The sequence below is a fragment of the Schistocerca nitens genome, chromosome 3 (genome assembly GCF_023898315.1).
Source record: "Schistocerca nitens isolate TAMUIC-IGC-003100 chromosome 3, iqSchNite1.1, whole genome shotgun sequence".
Lineage (NCBI taxonomy): Eukaryota > Metazoa > Arthropoda > Insecta > Orthoptera > Acrididae > Schistocerca > Schistocerca nitens.
The window spans coordinates 890,510,496-890,533,762 of record NC_064616.1 but is presented as its reverse complement, the minus strand read 5'-3'; the positions used below and the strand labels follow the sequence as shown (position 1 = coordinate 890,533,762).

Here is a 23,267-nt window from a genome sequence, read left to right as displayed (position 1 = left end):
TAGCCATTTATGTTACATACTTTGATACTCGCACTCTCACTCATCAGCAGCTACAGATGCACTATCTACATACATAATTAGATTTGTGCGGAACCTTCTGAGCGCGAGACACTCGCACTATCGGTTTTTTTTCTTTTTTTTATGAGGGAAGAGCCTTATGACAGCAGTATGTATGGTGCCCAATCTTTATTCTAAATGTATCTCTCGTTTTGCGAGAGTAATGCGTTCCGGAGGTCTGTACTACAAAGTAAATATGCACCAAATCCAGTTGTCAGAACAAATAATCACTCAGGAAGAAGACCGACGAGCGGACGGAGGGAAAAAGTAGTTAGAGCAAATAATGCGAGAGGTGAAAAGCTGGAGAAAGGAATGAACCATTGTTTACAGTGAGAAATTCAGTGGATTTAGGAGCGAGCACTTCCCAATGTGGAACCGGCAGTGACAGTCTAATGAATCCTTGTTCTGAGGAATTATTGTGCGCATGTAAGCACTGGCCCCTTAAACATTTCTGCTTCTCGGATAACGTACCTGAAAGTAAGATTATAGTAGCCAGAACTTACCTGTATGTTGGAATTCCAGATGTGAATACGTAGCTTAGGCTGTTTGCAGCGCCAAAGAAGACCGGAAGGCAGATCAAAAAATAGTTCAGAATCTGATATCGTCCAAATTCTCCGATCTCCACTAGAACATCGTCAAAATCCATTTTCTTTACTTCAGCGTTTTCGTCGTCATCCGCCTGCAACGAAACCAAAGATCATACATATAATACTAAAATGCAAAATGTCAAAAAATTAAATTTTTAAATTGTATTATCAGCTTTAGGATATCAGTTTTTTGCAAAGACTGGAAAGTTTTTAAGTACCTGTTGACTATAACTGTAGTTATAGAAAATACACAAAATTATGTGAAATGACTTTATTAGTCAGTAAAATAAATAATTAAAGTCAGTTTTACATTTGCAACCCAGCACTGAAGCACCGGCAAATATTACTTGTGTAGGCTCTGATAAAGTACATGCCTTTTTCGACGTTTTATCTCGTTTACACAATCACTACTGCCACAAAAACTTGTACGTAGCATCCTACCCAAAAGATATCGGGATGATATTTCTACAAAACATCGGTGAGGGAAGTTAGATGTAACTGTTCAAAATTTTAGAGTGCTCTAGAAATCAGTTCCAGGGAATTAGCAGAGACAGACAAAAACAATTAATGGAATCTTTGTTTCTGGGATGGATTGTATTAGATTACGGCCAAAATTTATCGGTCTGGTAGAGTTACAGCGCAAATTTCAATGAAATTTTCAATTTTTTATGTTGCCCATGCCCGCAATAATGTACGTGAAAATTATCTGTGGAATTACTTTGCTCACATGGCTTTTTAAAGTCGTAGTGTTGTGTCCGTGTCTCATTTGTGTGGTTGATCGGGAATATAGTGGCGTCATAAAATTTATCACCGAGGCAAATTCAAGCTAAGATTGTGAACGTTTATAACGAGTCTGTTACTACGAAACGTCCAAATACTGACACTGCCACACTCCTCTCGAATGTGGTCCATGTTAATGATGTCCCGGAATTGCAAACAAAATTAAAGCCTCGACTAAGTGCACAATATGGTAATGTTAGGCAATGCAAATTAAGTTCCTGATGCCACAGAGTCACAATCAGAAAGATCAAGGTAGTATGTACATTAATTACGGAAAGCCACATTTGTTGAATGCTGGTCAAAAGCAAATTAGTAAGAGATTTTTCGGGTCGTTTTAATATGAATCCAAGTGATTTTACGCGCTACTACTGCGGATGAGGCGAGTGTCCAACACTCCACGCCTGAAGCGAAACAACGGGGAAAGAAGTGGATGGTAGCTGATCAGTTCCAGACAGAGGCAAAATCAGTTTTATTTGCCGGTATTGTTATGGCCAGTATTTTATTCGATTGCAGGATCCTAACGCAAAACAGCACTTGATGAATACTACTTAAATTTTCCAGGCCAATTGGAAGAAAACCTATGAGAGAGGATACCTAGATTGCACAAGAAGACAATCATCTTTCATCATCATAATGTTCTCTGCTACAGAGGTGATTTGGCATTAGGGAAATGCAGAGAACTGAAGTACGAATTGTTGCATCACCCACCCTTACACAGGAAAACTGGCACCTGTGAACTCTGCCAGTTCTCGCAGCTAGGAAAGATGTGGCTAGAAAACTTTTAGAGTCGAAAGAAGTGGTTATGGTACCGTAGATGGAAATTTCGTAGATCTTCCAGAATCATTCTTCAGGATGGCACGTGTTCAATGGAAAAACGTTGTACAAAGTGTGATGACCAAAAGGAAGACGCTATCGTAAACTAAGTTCATTTCCTACGTTAAAGTTATCTTGTACACTGTCTGGGCGAGATTTTTGTCCTTGTCTCCGTAAGCGCGGAGTGTGGCTATAAGATTTGCCTATTCACTCTTCCTCACCGAGCCGCTGGTTTCAAATTGTAAACTAGCACATCCGTTCATCAAACCTCTCAGCCAGCAATAATCTCTATAGGATTTCATTTTGAAGACGAGTAAATATGGTGTTTCACGAAAGAAAGATTCGGGCAGTAATAAAAAAGAGAGTCTCTAAGTAACAAAAGTACATTAGCATGAACAAAAAGAAAAGAAAGGATTACTGCGAAATAAAATAGACAGCTACATTCTTACACGTAGCAGAGACTGGAAAAAAAAGAAAAAAACGTACAGGAGCGACAGAAAAACGTGGTAGTTAAATATGTCAGTTGCAAACTGTCAGATTCTGACTGTTCTTCATCCAGAGTTAAAGGTAAGAAAGTGGGGAAAATCATTTATGAAGATGGCACAAGCAGGAAACGGAAGAACCAGTAATTCAGAATTCAGTTTCAGAGACATATGTAAATGTGTGAACGAAAATATGTAAAAGTCATTAAATGAAGAAGGGAATTATAAAATAAACTGTATTTGAAGTAATGTGTGTTGAGTGTGGGAAAGGGAGAAACACAGACAAGATGGTGATTGGATCAGAGATGTGGAAATCATTGTCCACAGGTGTCACATGTTACTCGTATTGTCGACAGTGTTACACGTGTTGCAGTATTTCCAAATTTTTTAATCGTTCTTAATGCAGTTTGATTTGCATGTCTCTTTTTTAAGCTTACGGTTTTCCTTTGCTGCACATGAAAAATGATCAGAAAGGTAGCCTTGCAAGCTTACGTTGGACGTGACAACAGTTCACTCTGGGTGAGACGAAACTGCGCAGGCGAGCCCTTCGAACGGAAATCAATACGCGCCCGCGTGCCCTCGGCCACCGGGCAAGCACCCTGCACGAGGGTAGTTTCATTGGCTAGCACACGTCCAGCCAGTGCGAGATGCGTGCCTAACTATGAGTAATTCTGCACTGCACTTTACCATAACACAGCGTGAAGCGCTGTTTGCTTTATGTTACTCTGTGGAGGCCGCATCAGCTTTGGATACGTGATTACTAATGTGAACAGTTCGCTTTTTCAATGTTACAACTCTTTCGACAGTGTTACGTGAAGCACGGTAATAAAAAGAGGAATTAACAAGATTGCAGTTTACCGTCGCACCGACTTAAAAGTCGGATGAGTACGAACCCGAGCGCGACTGAATAAAGATGGTGAACATACTCTGTTGTTGCCTCTTGTAGGAAACGAAGTCGCTTGAATAAACTAAGGAAGCAATAGTGACAAATTAGGATCGCTGGGCGGTAATTTATATCCCGTTTCTTCCGTATACGAGTTGGATCATTTCTATCACATCATCTAGTTCGGTAGGGTTGGTTGCGTGGTTAGCTCCATGTTCCAGTGATCGTTTGACCTATTTTCTTTATCTAAATGTGGAACAAATCAGTTTACAGGATATGTATATATGATTAGATTTAATATCCTTCTACAGTCCTACTCATACAGCTACACTTCAAAGCTAGTATTTTTTTACAGGCCGCCAGTTTTTAAATAAAACTACGTCTGTGAAATAGAAGTAGTTGTCACGAAAACTTGCTTTACTAGCTGTCAGACATTTTACGTTATTGGGCAAACGATCAAAAAATTTTTATTAATGCTTATTGAACTCCTTTCTGAGCGACTGACAGTTTTAACCATGGATGAGGGACATTCTCCCTATAGTTTTTCAGGTATGGACATCACTATTCTTCGCAATTTGTGATAGGCTGTTTATGACGAATTTTAGTAGCGAAAATCGGCAACATTTCAAAGCGAGGCAACGTAAAGCTCTGAGCTAAGATACCGGTATCGCCATTAATCTATTCCGTAGCTACAAGAAATGATTACACGCGCCATCTCCCCATTATTCGCCACGTAGACTCGTACTGGGCAGGATGTCTAAGATGTGTGCTCTTGTTGTATAACAACACAATGCAAGCGAAAAAAAAAACTGTGAGAAAAAATTAAAGAGCCGGATATCCTGAGGAAATATTCAAATGCTGTTCCCTAACAACTAAGGAAAGCTTAAGCATCGGAACACCAACTGTGGACGTTCTGTAGCAGTTAATACTTACACGGTCGTCATCAGACTAATTCTCGGATGATGTAAGGCAAAAGTTGATCAGCAACATAAACGAATACTGTGGACAAGCTGTTCTTAATCTGGAGTTCAAGGTCCCCTGGGGCCTTGCGACATTTTTGTAAAGACTCAACAAACTACAGTTAAAACAATGTATCGTTTTAAGCTGAGAGTACACTGGCAAGTTTTTGAGAACATAGATTCAAATAATGGTTTTCACACGCTGCAGTTAACGTTGTTGTATAGTTTTCGGTACTTGAGCCAGTGTAGAGGAAAAACAATTTACCTATGGGTACTCAACTTTATAGGAACGATGTTCAGACTGTACGCTGCAGGATTTGCTGTGTTAGCAGTGTTAGTGTCATGATTTTCCATTAGGCGCCGTTACTGGTACGGCGACGTAGGGCTGAAACAAGAGTGCAATGCAGTTGCAGACAGTCAACACAGTTCTGGACAAGGTGAGCAGGGCATCACTCGCAAACTTGTTTAATCAAAACAACAGCAATAGTGCTGCTTCGCGAGTATCGACGCATTAAAGGATTGCGGAGAGGTCCTCTTTCTGCACCGGGATTGAAAACATTGTTCGGTAGTTCGAATTAACTGCCGATTTGGGAATTTCTCCTGGGAGAGACCGACGGCCAAATGCTCCACAAATTGTTGAAGAAGGTTCTGTAGCCATAGCTGAGAATGCTGAACGCAATGTACTATCTTTAAGTTGTGCAAGAGCTGTGTCACGACAGCTGAACATTCCATGGTCCACCGTCCGAAAAGTGCTGCGGACAGTTGTGAAATGGTTATCTGTACAAGTTTCCAGGCTGTCGTGAATGCAGATGGTCGGCACACTGAGCAACGTTTGTAACGCTGAACGTAAACATGGTACACAATTAAGAAATGTTATCCTGTCATGTAGAAATTAAAAAGTGTTTCTTTCAATGGTTTCCTCGTTAACTCTCTTCCTCATGACCTTAAAAATGTTCCCAAAATGTTTCATTGTCCTACCATAACTCGTTTTTCGTGGGGGCCCTCTCCAGTTTAATAACCTTAAGATGTCTTGACCACATTTTTTATTATTTTCAAAATCGCCTTACGCGTTTCGACATTCCATCATTTTCAAAGGCTATAAAATACAACACAAAAGTTGATTAGAGATACAGTATAATGAGTAAAATATAGTTTTCTAGCTTACCAATGTTATGTCTATCATACAAAATTGTTCAATAGATACATTATATCTCGTCAAAGTTATCAATCACGAGACAAGTGCAAACTGCAACCAAGAAACAAACTGGAAGTCAAGTGGACTGAACCCCTAGGCAGCGCTGGATACGTGGTACACGCCGCACTTCGTTGCTCACAAAACTGTTTCACCGATATGTTGTATAAAACAATTTCATCAACAAACGATTCATAGAAATCACTTTATAATGTTTTACAAAAAGATATTTCTCTTTCTTACAAAAAACGTGTAACAGATCTTTTGAATGGTCGAAGATAATACATTGGAAGAGACCGCTGAGTGGCGCTAGGGTATATGAGGCAAACAGTCTATTAACAAACAATTTTTGACATCTTACAGCATATAAATTAATGACGTCAGTAAAAGTACATAAATATGATTTTATAATAATTTACAAAGAATAGAAATATCAATCGAGGCGTGTAGCACTCACTTATGAAGAGCAGGTGGTGCCCATGCATTGCTGTTTCCGCCAATAGGAGCAAATGCATAAACGCCATAGAGGGAATTCAAACATTTTGAGAATGCGCTACGTTGGAACGCCATACATCAGTTTTATCAATAGTATATGGCAACCATCCCAGATTGCCTTATCTAATTGGAACTCCTGAAATCCCAAACACTAGTTTAACTAAAGCACCATCCAAAACACAATCATGTAAAATCCAGTGCAATATTACTGCTAATGGTACACTGGCAATTGTGCTGCCTTGCATAACTTGTTCCCTTTTATTTATATTACATGTCACGATTTTGTCTAGGAATCAAAGATAACAGAAATATGTATAACTATATAACGCACCACAAGCTGTAATTGTATGTATGACAACTGATAAAAATTAACGAAAATTAAAATTATAGAGACTCGAAAAGGGGGTGGGAAGGGAATATGTTTATAATTGGCAAAAATTCTAATGGTTCAAATGGCTCCAAGCACTATGGGACTTAACATCTGAGGTCATCAGTCCCCTAGAACTTGACATCACACACATCCATGCCCGAGGCAGGATTCAAACCTGAGACCGTAGCAGTCGCGCGGTTCCGGACTGAAGCGCCTAGAACCGCTCGGCCACCGCGGCCGGCTATAATTGGCAGCTTAAAATAAAGTACATTTGATTTTCTATGAGCATAAAATTGTTTTCTGTAAATAATACACACTGGAAAATGCCATGAAGTAATGAAAAGAGTTCTGTGGGGAGGGGGGGGGGGCGGGGGAAGGGTAAACAAGATTAATCTTGTCATAGCAAAAAAACCTTTAAAAGTGTTCGTAATTCTGTGACTACAAAAGTTTTACAATGACGCCTTTAAACAAAATAAAGGAAAAGCAGGATGAAAAAGCTAGAGTAGTGCTGCTGTAGGAGTTTTCAGTTTATGCCACGCAGCGTCAAGCGGTAACAATTACTTATGAATGCTCTATCCACATATGACCATCACGAGCAAATGACTATATATGTAGTGAATAATTAAAATTTTACTCATCTTAGGTAAAAAGTAAAATATAGGCGAAGCCATACAAAGGCGCAAAAAAAAAAAAAAATGGCTCTGAGGACTATGGGACTTAACATCTGAGGTCATCAGTCACCTAGAACCTAAGGACATCACACACATCCATGCCCGAGGCAGGATTCGAACCTGCGACCATAGCGGTCGCGCGGTTCCAGACTGAAGCGCCTAGAACCGTTCGGCCACAACGGCCGGCAAAAGGCGTACAGCCTTGGGGGTAAAAACAAAATGGTACAGCATTTATCACGAAAAGAATACTGTGTATCGGCGAAGTGTAGTGCGTAGCCATCTATCGAGGCCCAAGGATGGGCGCAGAACCGTAAGTGCTCCGAAAATGGAGTGAAGAACCAGTCCTTGGTGAAATCTATCTGTTCGTTTAGTATTTCTGAAGAAAATTTAGGTTTAATCTGAAAAATCTCCAATTCCTCAGCGTATTTGATAATAGCCCCTTAGGGGTGTCGTGCAGAATTTTAAGATTCGTTTGAATTTCACCTAACGTGTGGTTGTTTCGTAAAAGATGTCTTGTAATACAGCATTCATTGCTGTCATGCGAACGGCCTTGCTCCAATGGTAACACAGGTTCCAGTCAGTCCACCGAAATTAAAGCACTGTAGCGCTTGGCTAGCACTTGGATGGGTCACTGTTCGGGTCTGCTGAGTGTTGTTGGCGAGCGGCTGCACTCAGCCCCTGTGAGGCTAATTGAGGAGCTACTTGACTGAGAAGTAGCGGCGCCGGCAACGGAAATTGACAACGGGCGGGAGAGCGGTTTGCTGACTACATGTCCTTCCGTATTCGCATCCGGCGATGCCTCAGGGTTGAGGATGCCACGGCGGCCGGTCGGAGTTGGGCCTTCAAGGCCTGTTCGGACGGTGTTTGTGTGTGTTCACTGCTGTACATATGTTCTCTAAAATGTTTTTGAAGGGCCTACCGATCTGTCCTATATATTTTTTTCGCAATCACCACAGTTAATCCTGTAACCTCCCGTGCCCTCATACTTATCACGCCTGGCTGTTTAGTCCCCTTGGTTTCCAGTGTATTTCTTGGAAGCAGTTTGCACTTGTCTAGTGAATGAGAATGTTAACGAGATACAATGTATCTACTGTACAATTTTATATGATTGACATAACACTGGTGGGTTAGAAAACCATAATCTGCTCATTGTACAATGTCTTTAATCAATGGTGAAATGTAAAATATTTTCATACACTACTGGCCATTAAAACTGCTACACCACGAAGATGACGTGCTACAGACGCGAAATTTAACCGACAGGAAGAAGATGCTGTGATATGCAAATGATTAGCTTCTCGGAGCATTCACACAAGGTTGGCACCTGTGGCGACACCTACAACGTGCTGACATGAGGAAAGTTTCCAACCGATTTCTCATACACAAACAGCAGTTGACCGGCGTTGCCTGGTGAAACGTTGTTGTGATGCCTCGTGTAAGGAGGAGAAATGCGTACCATCACGTTTCCGACTTTGATAAAGGTCGGATTGTAGCCTACCGCGATTGCGGTTTATCGTATCGCGACATTGCTGCTCGCGTTGGTCGAGATCCAATGACTGTTAGCAGAATATGGAATCGATGGGTTCAGGAATACGGAACGCCGTGCTGGATCCCAACGGCCTCGTATCACTAGCAGTCGAGATGACAGGCATCTTATCCGCATGGTTGTAACGGATCGTTCAGCCACGTCTCGATCCCTGACTCAACAGATGGGGACATTTGCAAGACAACAACCATCTGCACGAACAGTTCAACGACGTTTGCAGCAGCATGGACTATCAGCTCGGATACCATGGCTGCTGTTACCCTTGACGCTGCATCACAGACAGGAGCGCCTGCGATGGTGTACTTAACGACGAACCTGGGTGCACGAATGATGGGCGCATCCGCACATTGAAGCGTGTATCCATCACCCGGCGTGATGGTATGGGGTGCCATTGGTTACACGTCTCGATCACCTCTTGTTCGCATTAACGGCACTTTGAACAGTGGACGTTACATTTCAGACGTGTTACGACCCATGGCTCTACCCTTCATTCGATCCCTGCGAAACCCTACATTTCAGCAGGATAATGCACGACCGCATGTTGCAGGTCCTGTACGGGCCTTTCTGGATACAGAAAATGTTTGACTGCTGCCCTGGCCAGCACATTCTCCAGATCTCTCACCAATTGAAAACGTCTGGTCAATGGTGGCCGAGCAACTGGCCCGTCGCAATACGCCAGTCACTACTCTTGAATAACTGTGGTATCGTGTTGAAGCTGCATGGGCAGCTGTACCTGTACACGCCATCCAACCTCTTTTTGACTCAATGCCCAGGCGTATCAAGGCCATTATTGCGGCCAGAGGTGGTTGTTCTCGGTACTGATTTCTCAGGATCTATGCACCCAAATTGCGTGAAAATGTAATCACATGCCAGTTCTAGTATAATATATTTGTCCAATGAATACCCGTTTATCATCTGCATTTCTTCTTGGTGTAGCAATTTTAGTGACCAGTAGTGTATCTTTCGATGACAGTTTTGTTTTTTTATTTTAAAGCCTTTTAAACTAACGGAATGCCGAAACGCGTAAGGCGACTTTGGAAATAAGAAAAAGTGTGGTCAAGTCATCTGAGACTTATTAAAGTGCATCCATATGGCCGCTTCGTCTCATAGCACTTTCATGCGAATTGCAGCTGAAAGTTTAATTATGACCACTCTGCACTTCACAGAGGAAGTATTTCTTACATACCTCTGCAATTCTTTCGGAGGTTTTATTTGGGTCTATCGCTAGTTTTGCGAAGAGGGCTCACCAAACGAAAGACCGGGAGTGAAGTATAAGAGATATTGGGTTTGCCGAAACGTTCAACACATCTTCAACCAATTTCCTCTCCCAAAGAATGAGATCCGCCACGATATTTATCCCCCTACCAACTCGAACTCTTCCCCAGCTATCCCACTCCACATGAGGGCGCTCCTCTCTCTCTCTCTCTCTCTCTCTCTCTCTCTCTCTCTCTCTTTCTCCCTATCCATCCATCCCCATCCGTTTCCTCTTGTAACCACCAACCTACCCACACACCACATTACTCCTCACCCTCTGTCTTTCATACCGACTGTATTTCCCACTATCCAGTTCAGGGCTGCTACCTATCAACTCCACAGTTTTCCTACTTAACAGACCCCTCTATCTTTTTATCTGTCCATCTCAACCCTATTGAACATACTCTCTCCTCTGACAATACTATCCATCGGTGCAGGTGCTTCATACTTTAAATGAAAGTGCAGTGCTTCAGCGTTCTTTTTTTTATCAAAAGGATTCACCTTCCTGCGCTATGTTTTTAAAAAGTATATATTTTCGTTTTCTAACGGTCCGCCCTTGACTTTTAATTCAAAATAGAAAAACAGCCAGAAATTTTGTTTCTAATTCTCATTATAGATCTTTTTACTCGCTTGGCTGAAGAGCGGAATACTGTAATTCTGCCAGCTCATACACCGTCCATATGGGGCGGGGGGATGAAATACCAATAAAGGGGAAAAAGCCAAAACATAAGGCTGTGACAGCATCAATGCCGACGTGTCCTACAAGGAATGTTAAAGGTAGAAAGATGCAGTATATTTCCTCAGCAAGGGTGACAGGATTCAAATTTCGGAATATCTCAGCAGTCAGCATCAAATATTCGGCGATGAGGACGAAGATGTGGAGAACAAATGGAAAAAATTCGAAGGCATCGTTCAATATGTCCTAGACAAGTACGTTCCGAGTAAGGAGAGATCAGAGTAAGGAAAGATCCGAGTAAGGAAAGATCCACCATGGTTTAATAGCCGTGTTAGAAATGCTCTACGTAAACAAAGAGCACTTCATCTCAGATTCAAGAGAAATAAAAACCTAGCTGACAAACAAAAGCTGAAAGAAGCGAAAATGGACGTAAGGAAAGCAATGAGAGAATGATTCTGAAAGTAAGACGTTGTCAACCGACCTAAGTACAAACCCTAACAGATTTTTGTCTTATGTAAAATCAGTAAGTGGTTCAAAATGATCTATTCATTCTCTCAGCGACCACACCGGCACCGAAGCAGAAGATAACAGGGAGAAGGCCGAAATACTGAATTCGGTCTTCCGAAGATCGCAACACTGTCGCTCCTTTCAATCGTCGTACGAACATCGAAATGGCAGGTATTGAGATAAACGATCGCGGAATTTAAAAGCAGCTGCAATCGCTTAGTAGTGGAAAGGCTTCAGGACCAATGAGATACCTATGAGATTCTATAAAGATTATGCGAAAGAACTTGGCTCCCCTTCTAGCAGTAATTTATCCTCGATCGCTTGAGCAACGAAAGGTATCTAAAGACTAGAAGAAAGCGCAGGTCATTCCCGTTTTTAAGGAAGGTCGTAAGACAGATCCACAAAATTATAGACCTATATCGTTGACATCAATCTGTTGTAGAATCATGGAACATGTTTTATGGTCAAGAATTATGACGTTCTTGGAAAATAGACATCTCTATAAAAATCAACAACATTCCGCAAACAGGTATCCTGCGAAACCCAGCTCGACAGGGCAATGGACAACGGAGCTCAGCTTGATGCCGTGTTCAAATGGCTCTGAGCACTATGGGACTTAACATCTGTGGTCATCAGTCCCCTAGAACTTCTTAAACCTAACTAATCTAAGGACATCACACACATCCATGCCCGAGGCAGGATTCGAACCTGCGACCATAGCGGTCACGCGGTTCCGGATTGAAGCGCCTAGAACCGCACGGCCACTCCGGCCGGCTGATGCCGTGTTCCTTGATTTCAGTAAGACATTTGACACCGTTCCGCATTGCCGTTTAATGAAAAAAATACGAGCTTACGGAGTATCGGAGCAGACCTGTGATTGGATCAATACTTTCTTGCAGATAAAACTCAACACGTCGCTCTTAACGGAATAAAATCGACAGATGTAAAGGTAATATCCGGAGTACCACAGGGAAGTGTGATAGGACCGTTGCTGTTTACAATATATATAAATGATCTAATAGAAAGCGTCGGACGCTCTTTAAGGCTATTCGCAGATGATGCAGTTATCTATACCAAAGTAGCAACGCCAGAAGATAGTAAGAATTTGCAGAACGACATGCAGAGAATTTATGAATGGTGCGCACTCTAGCAGTTGACCCTGAACGTAAATAAATGTAACATATTGCGCATACACAGGAAAAGAAATCCAGTACTGTACAGCTACACTATTAATGACAAACAGCTGGAGACAGCGTCTGCCGTAAAATATCTAGGCGTAACTATCCAGAGCGACCTTAAGTGGAATGACCATATAAAATAGGAAGTGGGAAAAGCAGACTCCAGACTCAGATTCATCGGAAGACTCTTAAGGCAATGTAACTCTACCATGAAATAAATGGCTTGTAAGATGCTTGTTCGCCCGGTACCTGAGTATTGTTTATCTATCTGGGATCCCTATCAGGTAGGACTGATAGAGGAGGTAGAGAAGACCCAATGAAGAGCAGCGCGTTTCGCCTCGGCATCGTTTAGCTGACGAGGGAGCGTTACGGAGATGCCAAACAAACTCCACTGATAGACGTTACAAGAGAGGCATTGTGCATCACGGAGAGATTTACTGTTGAAATATCGTGACAGCACTTTTCAGGAGGAGTCGGACAACATATTACTTCCCCGGGACTAATGACCTCAGCAGTTGAGTCCCATAGTGCTCAGAGCCATATTACTTCCCCCCCACATACATCTCGCGTATTGACCACGAGGAGGAAATTCGAGAAATTAGAGCCAATACAGAGGCTTGCCGACAATCATTCTTCCCACGCAGCGATCGCGAGTGGAACAAGGTTGGAGGGATCAGATAGTGGTACCGAAAGTACCCTCCGCCAACACCATTATGAGGCTTGCGGAATATGATGTAGATGTAGATGTAGATGTACAGTAACTATTGCAATGTTTCCGCGAAAGAATACATTTAAGCTACGATAAGTAAGTTAGAACTGTGTGTAGCGTTTGTGAAACGGCAACTATGATACATTTTCCAGTTTCTAGAACGTATTTGTCTCTACGAGAAAAGGGAAAGCATTTCTTGCGTCATTTTGCACGAGAGATCAATACAGGTGTTCAGAAATGTCGAGCATGGTTTCAGGATACTACCTGCTGTTAACGAACAAGTTAAGGAGATTTAGCTTCGGCGTTCTCAAAAACCCTTAAAATTTATCTTGCAGTTGTTCCGTTCCTGATGTAACTATGTCCTTTATTAATTAATATGATTTTCATAAAGTAAATAATATTGATCCAGACATCAGTTTTGCAATGTTTCCCGCGAGATCCAGACTAATCTTCAAGCAAGCCTTACCATTTCAAAAAAATGGCTCTGAGCACTATGGGACTCAACTGCTGAGGTCATTAGTCCCCTAGAACTTAGAACTAGTTAAACCTAACTAACCTAAGGACATCACAAACATCCATGCCCAAGGCAGGATTCGAACCTGCGACCGTAGCGGTCTTGCGGTTCCAGACTGCAGCGCCTTTAACCGCACGGCCACTTCGGCCGGCTTTACCATTTCATCTCTCCCTCGTGTGCACATACCTCTCTCTAATACACAGGGTGAGTTTTATATCTTGAGACAAAGATACAGCTCAAAGACTATGCATCGGATTAAAAAACGGAAAAAAGTGTTCAGTATTTTTAAAAATGGTGTCCCCCGATACCAATGTTGACCACCCTGCGGCGTGGTGAAACATTTTGCTGTAGAATACGGGAAAAAACGTAACTTAACACTTTTCTCGTTGCGTGATAGTTGGCACTGAAATCGACAAATAACACAATTGAGTCCCAAAACGATATCCCGAGAAAAATGGATTGGATCAAAACCATAAACACAGTCGTGTGTGGCAAACGACTCAGTGTTTGCAGTTTTTTCCGTGTAGCTGTTTTGAAATACTCATTCATTCACTATTTGACTTGAACTCATTGCGTGCACATTGCCCTTCATCTCTTAAATACGTTCCTTCATGACGTTACTGTGTTATTGGTTAGAATGCAAACTATTGTGATAGAAGAAAAAATTGAAATGGTTTACATTTATGGAGAAAGTGATAGGAATGCATATGTTGCTGTAACCCTTTATGCTCAACGTTTTCTAAACAGTGTGCGATTAAGCGCTTCTTTTTGTCAGGTTATTCGACAGTACTCCACCGAAAGAACGTGAAGTTCATAATTTAGTACTAAGAAAGCACGATAACATGATTCAGCGTATCACCAATGCGTGTCAGAGGATGACATCGGAAACACGTCTCAGTTGTGTTGAATCGTTCCATGGACAGACACATAAGTGCTTCGAAGTGGGCGGCGACATTTTTGAGCACTTCCTGTGAAATAATCCGAATCTACAATAAAAATGGGATGTTTCTATTTAACATTTCAATGCCCCCTGCCCTGTCTCACTCCTGGGAGTGTAGCAGGAGGTCGACATTGGTATCACCAGACAGCATTTTTAAAAATATTGAATATGTAATTTTCCGTTTTTTTAATCCCATGGGTAATTTTTGACATATTTCATTGTCTCAAGATAAAAAAAGCTCACCTTGTATAATATTGACACGAATATTTTAATTTTTGTTGTGTTTGTACACTAGATGTCATACTGAATAAAATTAACAAGTTAATTTCTGAGGACTAGAGAGCATCTTAAAATCTAAATAAATAAAAGTTAAGAGCCTTCACTATATTTTCTGTTTTCAGTCATTAATGTGAAGTTATTCTGCAAAGCTACGTCGAAATCGTTCGTTTACATTAAAGATGATGCTGAAACACTATATAAAATCCTTAAATGCATAACACACTTGTCTCAGTTAAAATTTAGAGTAGGGTCTTGCCAAAAATGTGCCTGGACTCCGTTTCTAATGACGTCATCACAGCTGACGCGACTCTCGTAAAGGACAGCCGGCTAATCAATTAAAAGCGAAATAATCTAATGGTATTATGTGCTGCTACCGTATTTAGACACAGGCACTCACCCAGCGGCACCATTTTCAGTACTTGTATGCAGCACAGCCATCGCTTAAAACTGATGAATCGGGTCGTATTAATCTGACCTCGGCCAATGGACAGAAGTGTGTCAACAACTTAGAGAAGTCTTAAGACGACAAGCATGTAGCCCGTTTTGTACAAGTCAGGCGATGTGTCACAATGGTTAAGATACTGGACCCAAAAAGAAACAATGTTCCGAAAAGGCTATGCACCCTACACGCAAAGGTAGGGAACACGGCACGCTGTCTGTGGCTTACCAAAGATGCCACCCTGTAAGCTGAGACATAGATTTACCGAAGATGGATTCATATAAAATGAATGAAAACAAATAAGATTTTTTAATAGTAAGAAAAGACACTGTAGTAACAAAACATGTTGTTGTTGTGGTCTTTAGTCCTGAGACTGGTTTGATGCAGCTCTCCATGCTACTCTATCCGGTGCAAGCTTCTTCATCTCCCAGTACCTACTGCAACCTACATACTTCTGAATCTGCTTAGTGTATTCATCTCTTGGTCTCCCTCTACGATTTTTACCCTCCACGCCCTTGTATAAACCCTCTATATACTCCTTCCACCTTTCTGCCTTCCCTTCTTTGCTTAGAACTGGGTTGCCATCTGAGCTCTTGATATTCATACAAGTGGTTCTCTTCTCTCCAAAGGTCTCTTTAATTTTTCTGTAGGCAGTATCTATCTTACCCCTAGTGAGACAAGCCTCTACATCCTTACATTTGTCCTCTAGCCATCCCTGCTTAGCCATTTTGCACTTCCTGTCGATCTCATTTTTGAGACGTTTGTATTCCTTTTTGCCTGCTTCATCTACTGCTTTTTTATATTTTCTCCTTTCATCAATTAAATTCAATATTTCTTATGTTACCCAAGGATTTCTATTAGCCCTCGTCTTTTTACCTACTTGATCGTCTGCTGCTTTCACTACTTCATCCCTCAGAGCTAACCATTCTTCTTCTACTGTATTTCTTTCCCCCATTCCTGTCAATTGTTCCCTTATGCTCTCCCTGAAACTCTCTACAACCTCTCGTTCTTTCAGTTTATCCAGGTCCCATCCCCTTAAATTCCCACCTTTTTGCAGTTTCTTCAGTTTCAATCTGCAGTTCATAACCAAGAGATTGTGGTCAGAATCCATATCTGCCCCTGGAAATGTCTTACAATTTAAAACCTGGTTCCTAAATCTCTGTCTTACCATTATATAATCTATCTGATACCTTTTAGTATCTCCAGGATTCTTCCAGGTATACAACCTTCTTTTATGATTCTTGAACCAAGTGTTAGCTATGATTAAGTTATGCTCTGTGCAAAATTCTACAAGGCGGCTTCCTCTTTCATTTCTTCCCCCCAATCCATATTCACCTACTATGTTTCCTTCTCTCCCTTTTCCTACTGACGAATTCCAGTCACCCATGACTATTAAATTTTCGTCTCCCTTCACTACCTGAATAATTTCTTTTACCTCGTCATACATTTCATCAATTTCTTCATCATCTGCAGAGCTAGTTGGCATATAAACTTGTACTACTGTAGTAGGCATGGGATTTGTGTCTATCTTGGCCACAATAATGCGTTCACTATGCTGTTTGTAGTAGCTAACCCGCACTCCTATTTTTTTTATTCATTATTAAACCTACTCCTGCATTACCTCTATTTGATTTTGTATTTATAACCCTGTAATCACCTGACCAAAAGTCTTGTTCCTCCTGCCACCGAACTTCACTAATTCCCACTATATCTAACTTTAACCTATCCATTTCCCTTTTTAAATTTTCTAACGTACCTGCCCGATTAAGGGATCTGACATTCCACGCTCCGATCCGTAGAACGCCAGTTTTCTTTCTCCTGATAACGACGTCCTCTTGAGTAGTCCCCGCCCGGAGATCCGAAAGGGGGACTATTTTACCTCCGGAATATTTTACCCAAGAGGACGCCATCATCATTTAACCATACAGTAAAGCTGCATGTCCTCGGGAAAAATTACGGCTGTAGTTTCCCCTTGGTTTCAGCCGTTCGCAGTACCAGCACAGCAAGGCCGTTTTGGTTAATGTTACATGGCCAGATCAGACCATCATCCAGACTGTTGCCCCTGCAACTACTGAAAAGGCTGCTGCCCCTCTTCAGGAACCACATGTTTGTCTGGCCTCTCAACACATACCCCTCCGTTGTGGTTGCACCTACGGTACGGCCATCTGTATCGCTGAGGCACGCAAGCCTCCCCACCAACGGCAAGGTCCATGGTTCATGGACATATATTCCAGTAATTCAGGACGTTACACTGATAATCGTGTTAAACGTAAATTGACTACTGCAAGACTTGTTTTTAAATCAGCCTGGTGTTCTTCGATTCTTTTCTTGGGTGACAGTACGCAGCTCTTATTTCTCCACTCTCAAAGCAGTGATCAAATGGTTCAAATGGCTCTGAGCACTATGGGACTTAACATCTATGGTCATTAGTCCCCTAGAACTTAGAACTACTTAAACCTAACTAACCCAAGGACAGCACACAACACCCAGCCATCACGAGGCAGAGAAAATCCCTGACCCCGCCGGGAATCGAACCCGGGAACCCGGGCGTGGGAAGCGAGAACGCTACCGCACGACCACGAGATGCGGGCGCAGTGATCTTGTCAGCCGTGAGCTTTCCCGCGACTAATCGCCTATTCAAACCACAGTGCGGATTGATATTTCTTACATACACGCTGCTTTTGCAATTCAAGTGACTGTAAGAAATGCCCTTTGATCAATTTAGTATTGAACCTCTCTGAAAGTGTTTAGAACTCTAATCCCTAACCAACTGAGCCAGTAACGAAACTTTTTTTCTGAAACCAGATTGGTTCTATTCACGATTGAAATACATCATATTATTCCCCACTCTTTTGGTTACAAAACCCTATTTTCCAAAATAGTCTCCGTTCAAAGTGACGGCCTTACGCCACCTTACAGGGAGGGCTTGTAGGCCCGCATGGTATCACTCTACTGGTCGACATCGGAGCCGACGTCTTACTGCACCAATAACCTCCTTATCATCCACGTACTGCTTCCAGCGAAGTACATCTTTCATTTGGTCAAACAGATGGAAAGAAGATGCGATATGTGGGTTAGAGTTCAGTGGCGCGTGAGCCCCTCTCGGGTGCACAGGCTTGTATCAGGCTTAGCGTTGTCATGGGGAAGGACAACTTTGTTTGCAGTTTTTTGGTGTGGAACACGTTGAAGTAATTTCTTCAATTTCCTGAGGGTAACAATACACTTCAGAGTTGATAGTAGCACCATGAGGAAGAACATCAAAAAGAATACCCCTTCATAGTCCCAGAAGACCGTCGCCATGACTTCACCGGCTGTGGGTGCGGCTTCGAACTTTTTTTGGCGCCACTCCATAGATTGCTATTTTATTTCCTGTTCGAACTGGTGAACCCATGTTTCTTCGCCTGTGATGAAGTTCGACAAAAAATTGCCACTATCAGCATTATAATGTTGAAGCAATTCTGCACCGATGGTCCTTTGTTGCTCGTTGTGGTCTTCTGTTAGGTGGGCACACACCTTTGGGTACCCCAACTGGTGGACAAGTGAGACAGCACTACAAACACAGAAGTCCAGGTGAGCAGTGAGGTGTTTGTGATCCTTCGATCACCTCGAATGAGAGTGTCCGCACGATCCACAACTGCAGGAATCACAACTGCGACTTCGAATGGTACGTGGAAGATAAGACAGGTTTGAGCGACCTTGTTGCGATGATGGCAGACGCGTCGCCCGACGACTCACCGCGCTTTTGTTCACTTCCTGGTCTCCGCAGACATTCTGCAAGCGCCTGAGAATATCTGGGATGTTCTCGTTTTCCGCCAAAAGAAACTCAATGACAGCTCTCTGCTTGGAACTCACTTCCGTTACAAACGCCATTTTGGAGGCTACATATTGCGCGCCACCTATCGGAGCTTCATGAAACTATAGAAGCTGAAGCGGGAAAATTCCTCAATGCCCCACAACAAACATTACATTTTTTCTACTGAAACTGACCGAGAAAAAAATTTGTTACGTTACTTATTGAAAATGCCGAAAATAATTCATTGATTGAGATGCTTTGAACTCATAGTGTGAAACTTACACTACTGGCCATTAAAATTGCTACACCAAGAAGAAATGCAGATGATAAATGGGTATTCATTGCACAAATATATTATACTAGAACTGACATGTGATTACATTTTCACGCAATTTGGGTGCATAGATCCTGAGAAATCAGTACCCAGAACAACCACCTCTGGCCGTAATAACGGCCTTGATACACCTAGGCATTGAGTCAAACAGAGCTTGGATGGTGTGTACAGGTGCAGCTGCCCATGCAGCTTCAACACGATACCACAGTTCATAAACAGTAGTGACTGGCGTATTGTGACGAGCCGGTTGCTCGGCCAACATTGACCAGACGTTTTCAATTGGTGAGAGATCTGTAGAATGTGCTGGTCAGGGCAGCAGTCGAACATTTTCTTTATACAGAAAGGCCCGTACAGGACCTGCAACATGCGGTCGTGCATTATCCTGCTGAAATGTAGAGTTTCGCAGGGATCGAATGAAGGGTAGAGCCACGGGTCGTAACACATCTGAAATGTAACATCCACTGTTCAAAGTGCCGTCAATTCGAACAAGAGGTGACCGAGACGCGTAACCAATGGCACCCATAACATCACACCGGGTGATGCGCCAGTATGGCGATGACGAATACACGCTACCAATGTGCGTTCACCGCGATGTCACCAAACACAGATGCGACCATCGTGATGCTGTAAACAGAACCTGGATTCATTCGAAACAATGACGTTTTGCCATTCGTGCACCCAGTTTCGTCGTTGAGTACACCATCGCAGGCGCTCCTGTCTGTGATGCAGCGTCAAGGGTAACTGCAGCCATGGCCTCCGAGCTGATAGTCCATGATGCTGCAAACGTCGTCGAACTATTCGTGCAGATGGTTGTTGTCTTGCAAACGTCCCTATCTGTTGACTCAGGGATCGAGACGTGGCTGCACGATCCGTTACAGCCATGCGGATAAGATGCCTGTCATCTTGACTGCTTGTGATACGAGGCCGTTGGGATCCAGCACGGCGTTCCGTATTACCCTCCTGAACCCACCTATTCCATATTCTGCTAACAGTCATTGGATCTCGACCAACGCGAGCAGCAGTGTCGTGATACGATAAACCGCAATCGCGATAGGCTATAATGTGACCTTTATCAAAGTCGGAAACGTGATGGTACGCATTTCTCCTTCTTACACGAGGCATCACAACAACGTTTCACCAGGCAACACCGGTCAGCTGCTGTTTGTGAATGAGAAATCGGTTGGAAAATTTCAAATGATTCAAATGGCTCTGAGTTCAAAATGGTTCAAATGGCTCTGAGTACTATGGGACTTAACTTCTGAGGTCATCAGTCCCCTAGAACTTAGAACTACTTAAACCTAACTAACCTAAGGACATCACACACATCCATGCCCGAGGCAGGATTCGAACCTGCGACCGTAGCGGTCGCGCGGCTGCAGACTGTAGCGCCTAGAACCGCTCGGCCACTCCAGCCGACCTGGAAACGTTCCTCATGTCAGCACGTTGTAGGTGTCGCCACCGGCACCAACCTTGTGTGAATGCTCTTGAAAGCTAATCATTTGCATATCACAGCATCTTCTTCCTGTCGGTTAATTTCCGCGTCAGTAGCACGTCTTCTTCATGGTGTGGCCATTTTAATGGCCAGTAGTGTAGTTACCAAGTCACATATTTTACTAACGCAGCTTTTCTGTTGAATTTATACAATCCCATTTACGAGTACCACACCCGGATCCACTGAACAAAGATATTCCTGAGAAAAAGTTTCAAATCGACATCATCACTTTGCGCAATAATTCAAAGGTCTGCTGTGGCCCATGAAACTTTCCCGGCGTGTACAGTGTTCCCTGACATTTCGGGAGAATTGCCGGATATCAATGACTTGTTAACACGATATTTCAGCGTAGAGTCTTCTGGCCGTCGTCATTTGTACATTGACGAAGGTATTAAGACTTCCTCTTCGTACGATGCACCGAAGTGTGCGAAGTGTACTCGCAAGTGTTTGCGCAGGCATTATTGAGCGAGACGATGGAAACTGGAAACATGGGATCTTGTCACTGAGATATTTACTGTTGTGTGTGACCGATTTCTGTCCCAATTTCGCCAAACATCTCTATACACCCTGAATGTAGATCTCTGGTCTCTGAGCATACAACTTCAGCGGGCCTGAATAGTACGCCATTTTGTAGTTAGAGTAAAAATGTTTCGATCAGTCTGTACGTGAGGAAGGATTGTTTACTCATTCCTGGTTATGTCATTGACTGCCACAGTATCTGGTTCAAATGGTTCAAATGGCTCTGAGCACTATGGGACTCAACTGCTGAGGTCATTAGTCCCCTAGAACTTAGAACTAGTTAAACCTAACTAACCCAAGGACATGACAAACATCCATGCCCGAGGCAGGATTCGAACCTGCGACCGTAGCGGTCTTGCGGTTCCAGACTGCAGCGCCTTTAACCGCACGGCCACAGTATCTGACATAAGAAGCTGTCAGATCAGCAGAAGATTGCAGTACCTCATTAGTAGCCGCCAAAATAGCAAGAATAATTCATAAGCTAGAATTTTACAATCTCGCTTGTGGTATTGTTCTTGCGAGTGGAAACAGAAAATTTAGTGCTCCAGAAATATTTCATGTTCTTTGTGTGCAAAGTGACGAAATACATTACCTGTCATATTGTTCTCTGTTGTCAAAAAAGATCACATGTAGTACCAAAAAGTGGAGGTAATTTTCCTGAAAACCTGATACTGAATGTAGACTTCAGAAAAATACCCCGTTTCATTTGCAGTATGTGTCTGTGACACTGAATGGCGACATTCACATGTAGTACCAAAAAGTGGAGGTAATTTTCCTGAAAACCTGATACTGAATGTAGACTTCAGAAAAATACCCCGTTTCATTTGCAGTATGTCTGTGACACTGAATGGCGACATAAATGCTAGCAGGCAGTGCATCACGTCAAGTATCGATTACGTAAAAATGTCTTTCGCTTTAGACTGAGAAGCTGTTTCCCTTGGAAATTTTAATGTCAGTTTACACTTAACGAGTATTTGCTTAGTTTATCGGTAGTTTTTATTATCAGTAGTGGCATGTCTGGGCTAGTGTTTACAGCACTCGATATTACGGAGTACACATACTTAAGGGTTTGAATAATACAGTACCTAATTTGTTGATTTCGCCTGCATATAGCGGCATTTTTCAAAGACAAAAGACGGTATGAGTGAAAGTTGTCCCATCCTCAGGGAATGAGCATAGGAAATCAGATGCAGGAAATATGTATCGCCGTTCCAGGCAATGTGCTACTGGAGGTGGTTTGCCGTTGCCTTCTTCCGGCCTGTTACAAAGTGTCAAATGTGTATCTGTATCGTGTGGATGACTGTGATGAGGGCTTGTTCAGTGTAATGTTGGGTTTGTGTTGATGTCGATGAAGGGCAGGGTTAGTGCCCGCAGTAGCCCACTCCTCTCGAATAGCACCACAGGGGCCGCCGAGCCTAACGTGCCCATGCGACGCACGGATTATTATCAACAGTGTCACATGCCCTCACTTCACGAGTCATTTCAGAAAGATTTCGAATTTAGACGAGGACGCTGGCACAAATATTGGTGATTAGGAACTGTAAGCCATCACCTGACCTCCTCTTGCCGGCCAAATCTGGCAGTGAAAATTTTCCACTACCAAGATTCGAACCGGCTTACCTCAGAGCCGAGCGACGCCGTACAGGCGCGGTTAGCAAATCGCCTACGGCTGGTAATGTATGAGTAAATCAATTTTCTGATCAGGCTGTCAGTGTCCGGATCACTCCAGAGTTTGAAACAGAAAAAAATGGTTCAAATGGCTCTGAGCACTATGGGACTTAACATCTCAGGTCATCAG

At 42.7% G+C, this 23,267-nt stretch overlaps 1 protein-coding gene across 8 annotated transcripts in view; it reads right to left on the bottom strand.

The window, feature by feature from the left end:
- Positions 1-23,267, bottom strand: part of LOC126248944 (organic cation transporter protein) — a 308,493-nt gene that overhangs the window by 64,434 nt on the left and 220,792 nt on the right. For all 8 annotated transcript variants that reach the window (XM_049950466.1, XM_049950460.1, XM_049950462.1 and 5 more), the window contains one exon: positions 561-736. In XM_049950466.1, the coding sequence (XP_049806423.1) occupies positions 561-703 (143 nt within the window). In that variant the 5' untranslated portion in view covers positions 704-736. The remainder of the gene's footprint in view (positions 1-560; positions 737-23,267) is intronic.